This window comes from Protopterus annectens, chromosome 9.part0, assembly GCF_019279795.1.
Source record: "Protopterus annectens isolate FY-2018-M chromosome 9.part0, PAN1.0, whole genome shotgun sequence".
Classification (NCBI taxonomy): Eukaryota; Metazoa; Chordata; order Ceratodontiformes; family Protopteridae; genus Protopterus; species Protopterus annectens.
In genome coordinates, this window is record NC_056743.1 from 1,161,164,869 (window position 1) to 1,161,169,868 (window position 5,000).

The 5,000-nt window shown below is 35.4% G+C and overlaps 1 protein-coding gene across 1 annotated transcript in view; it reads right to left on the reverse strand.

Annotated features, from left to right (window-relative positions):
- Positions 1-1,030, reverse strand: part of LOC122810635 (keratin, type II cytoskeletal 3-like) — an 88,225-nt gene extending 87,195 nt beyond the window's left edge. The window contains exon 1 of the mRNA XM_044082209.1: positions 774-1,030. Within this exon, the coding sequence (XP_043938144.1) occupies positions 774-1,030 (257 nt within the window). The remainder of the gene's footprint in view (positions 1-773) is intronic.
- Positions 1,031-5,000: the final 3,970 nt, after the last annotated feature.

Here is a 5,000-nt window from a genome sequence, read left to right on the forward strand (position 1 = left end):
TGAAATGTAAATATGTATTAGAAAATGTAGTTTTTCTATAAATGGTTGACCTAAATTTCCCCAAATCATAATCTTTACTTAGTTTGACATCAAGGAAAGCTATTTCTTCCAAACTACTAGAATAAGTGAATTCCAGAAAATGTGTCATTCTGGATAGGCTCTCAATAAATGTTGGAATACATTCTAAAGGGCCTCTCCATAAAAAGAACATGTCATCTTGGTACCTTGTGTACCAAGTGACGTTTTCCTGATATAATTCATTTTGGAAAAGGAATTCATGTTCCCAAGTTGCTAAAACGCTATTGGCAAAAGTGCATCCGCACGGTGAGCCCATAGCTATCCCAGTAGTTTGGAGATAATAATTGTTCTTAAAAATTAAAAAGTTGTTTTTAAGTATAATGTCTAACAACGTTTCCACTAAATACATATGTTCCTTAGATGCACCTTTTCGGAGCATGAAATCAACTGTCCACTGAATCCCTAACTCGTGTGGAATAACAGTATACAGGTCTCTGATGTCTACGAGAAAGATGAAAATGGGGTCATAGGAAATTTTGTTAATGTTTTCTAAAAAACTCCAGGAATCCCTGCAAATTTGGACTTCTTTTTTCAATAATGGCTTAAGAATGCTGTCGACTAGTTTAGCAGAAGCATACGTAACAGACCCTCTCCCATCTACTATTGGTCTAAAGGGAGGGTCTGCTAAGTTTTTGTGAATTTTTGGGGTGCCAAAAAGGGTTGGAATCCTGGGAGCTGGCATGATAAGATATTGCAATAGATCATAGTCTATTATTTCTTCTAGAAATAGCTCATCCAACATTTCCCTGATTTTTTTGTTAGCAATATTGACCTCGTTAATACTTGAAAGAATATAAGGACCTGTGTTTAGGTATTCCAGCATCTTGTTTTCATATTCAAAATTGCCCATTAATATCAGACCCCCACCCTTGTCAGGTGCCATGACTCGAATTTGGCATTCATTAAGTAACTGAATGAATGCCAATTCGTTGTTACTAACATTCAAATTCATCCGTTTTTTTCCCCAAAGCGGAAAATATTGTTTGTTGGCCATGGCCCTCAGATCTAACTCACACATTTTTTCAAAAACACTAAGTGTGTTATTAAGAGGTGGGATGAAAATGCTAGAAACCCTGTGAGTACTAAGTAGAGAGGGAGTGTTACCTAATAAGGATGTAAGATTCAACTTACGAACATAGAGTTTTAAATCCACAATAGTATTTACAAGGTTACATTTTTTATCAGGGACGAAAGACAATCCTTTCGCAAAAAAATTAACAATACTTTCTTCTATTGTTAATACCGTATAATTATAGATTTTAAAGTCTCCATTTAAATTATACAGTATTGTGGGCCTCTGTGTCAAAGTCAAAACATCAGCAGAGTCAATTTGATCTACAATTAACGTCTCCGCTGGTTGCCCCTCTTCTTCCTCTGATTGCGTCCTCGATAGTTGTTGTTCGATGTCGCATTCCTTGTGGTGGTAACCCTGTGAAAACCCTGATTGCTCTCTTCTTCATTCACCCCCTCATCTAGGATCCGAGCATTATTGTTAAAATTAGACCCATTGTGATTGTTATTTACCCCATTGTTTCTTAACCGTTCGCTTCTGTGAACTGGTAGTGGTTCACCTTCCTCCACAACATCATTAGTGTTTGAATTAAGATTAAAGTTGCCATTAACTTCTCCTTCTGTGGATTCTTGCCTCCATACAGCAACTTGACCCAATGGGAGTGGGGGGTAAGCTCTATGATTATTGTAATCAGTCATGTCCCTCCATATCTTCCGTTTTTTATTGTTGACCATTTTGCTAATAGAGGCTTCAATGCTGGAAAGAACCCTCTGGTAATCATACCTGTATCTAAGAAAATCCACATGCTGTTGTAAAAATGCCTCGAGTTTAATCAACTCTTCTTGCAGTGAACCTACTTCGATTGAATAAAAGTTAATTAAACATTCCATGAAATCTGTTCCCTGCTTGTCGAACAAGCAAAGAAGCTCCCTGTGAAACTCAGAGTTCCTTATAATCCCAGCTGAGTAACGCCATTGGCGCAACCCCTTTGGGACAATATGTTTGTTTATGCATTCACGAAGGTAGGATATTTCCAGCTGCAGTTTCCTGCAGCGAAAAAGCTTCAGATTGAACAAATCATAATCTTTACTTAGTTTGACATCAAGGAAAGCTATTTCTTCCAAACTACTAGAATAAGTGAATTCCAGAAAATGTATCATTCCGGATAGGCTCTCAATAAATGTTGGAATACATTCTAAAGGGCCTCTCCATAAAAAGAACATGTCATCTTGGTACCTTGTGTACCAAGTGACGTTTTCCTGATATAATTCATTTTGGAAAAGGAATTCATGTTCCCAAGTTAAAAATACTATAAAACCAAATGAAGAAACAAACGGAGATTAAGACTGTCAGAGACCACCAAGAGACAGTATTTTTTAGCGCTTTCTTTCATATTTAATTGTATAATGGATTTATAAAACACACAACTATATCCTTGTGTGTGTTAATGTTAATTGTTAAATCCTTGTATATTTACTTGTTATATATTATGTATTATATATTACACCACTATCAGTACGATTCAAGCTTCCTTTACAAAGTGAAATAAAACAAACAAGGTGTTGTAAATACCTTAAAAAATACACAGTAATAATTACTGATTCATAAAAACTAGTTTTAACTAATATTATACTAATTTAATCTATCTGTCCACCAAAAAGCATTTTAAAGCATTATACACAAAAAATATACATCAAATACATGGATTCACTGGCAATATGTTGATTTTTTAAAAAAAGCACCATTGCAACCTATTTCATGTTTTAAACTGTTTGAAGTAAATATAACATGATTTAAAAACAAGACACATTCACTTCATATGAAAAAAAATGTTTTTATGACAGTCATTTTTCACGACAGTCATTTTTTTTTAAAAATGGTCTTAATGATTATGATGTTTAATTTATGACATCACTTCCTTTAATGTAATATAAAAGAAGAGTTTGGGAAGTCTCTTCTTTTTCTGAAGAAGTTCACTGAATTAAATGTGAAAGAAAGCGCTAAAAAATACTGTCTCTTGGTGGTCTCTGACAGTCTTAATCTCCTTCATGTTCCCAAGTTGCTAAAACGCTATTGGCAAAAGTGCATCCGCACGGTGAGCCCATAGCTATCCCTGTAGTTTGGAGATAATAATTGTTCTTAAAAATTAAAAAGTTGTTTTTAAGTATAATGTCTAACAACGTTTCCACTAAATATATAAAAGAATGTTAGGCTTAAAGGCAATCAATTGTTTAATTGTTTAATTGGTATGAAACATCTATGATGTCATAATTAATTTGTAGTATTTAATGCTTTGAATGATTTTTAGGCTTGTAGCATTTTGTCTGAGGAAGGTGGGGAGAATCTCTCTACCGAAAGCGCTTATTAATAAATGGCTGTTTGGTTTGAATTTGCTCAGCCTTTGCTTTTACTTCGTGGGCTTCCTTTTTTTAGCTCTTGGTTACAGTGAAAAAAGGGTACATTTCCCAATCCACTAAGGCAAAGATGTTTAGGCTGGTAAAGTGAAGTGGTGCACCAAAAACCAAAGTACAGAATTAAAAGCAAAGCACTTCTTCACAACGTGAGCAGTTTATTAATGAACAAAGCTTTCAGACATCAAGTCCTTCCTGATACTGAAAATACATTCTAATATTTAACTTATTTCTAAGTTTAAAAGAGCAATAATTAAAAACTGTCCCTGGTTTTGGATCTTTGTCCATCTATTATTTTTAGATTGTACATATGCGAGCAGCTACTGGAGGGGTTGTTTGGGCTGATATTTCAATTTGGTGTCATTTAAGCATTTGTGCATACATGTGCAAACTAATAGATGGTTTGTGAGTGAGCTATTTCATTTTCATGCCATTTAAGTACTTGTACCTACCTACACGGCGGAAGTACTGGAAGGGTCATTGGGAAAAGGTTTCATTTTGGTGTAATTTCAGTGCCTGAGCTCGAGTAGTCACACTGCTAGAGGGATCCTGTGGGAAAGTTTTCATTTTGATGTCAAAGTGGTTGTGCATACATGGGCAATCTACTGGTGGGACCTTTGGGGGAATGTTTTGGTGTAATAACTGCTTGTGCATACATAATCAGACTACTGTAGGGGTCATTTATTTAAGGGTTTCTGCATACTTTGGAGGCATAACATCTCCCTGGGTGTGGAGAGGAATGAGAATAGTTAAGGTAAGAAGTTGAACAATGGTATAATAACAAACAGTGTCAAAAAAACCCTTTTAATTTTATCTTCACTTTGGAACACACATTCAATAAGTCCCTTAGAAATGCAGAGCTAGTCCAATGTCAGCTGCCCAGGGTTTGTCTTGAGAATTTGTACTGGTGCTTTAAACATGCATTCCAAGTTTCCATTTCTACACTGATATTTGTTGCCTAATGAAGTTCTAAAAATGTGGGGAAGCATTGTATTTTTTTTTTTTTTTTTTGCGAAATACTTGACTGTTGTAAAATAAATATATGCAGGTGCATAGTATCTTTCTCTTGACAGCTACACAAATTATGCTCCAAGGGTTCCATATCTGTTTATCTGAAAATAAAAATAGTAACTAAGATGTTAGAGAATTAGAATTTGAGGGTAACTATTGGGCATTCATTATTACATTTATTGCTTGAATGCACCTAGAGTGGAGCCTGGAGGTCGACTTTGGTCGCCAATGACAGTGAAACAGTTAACTATATTATAATATTTTATATGGGGCCCCAAGACAATTCCTTTTCACTCAGTACAGCCCAGGCAAGTGAAAAGGCTCATTGATAGGACCCTGCACAAACATGTAAATGGCTGCATTGAGGCTGCCAGAGGTAAGCCAAGATCTAACACCAAAAATAAACAACAATGGTGGAATCCTAACCTTAACAGACTATATAACAAAAGAAAGAAGTCATGGCTACAATCAGAAAGAGCAACTCGAGA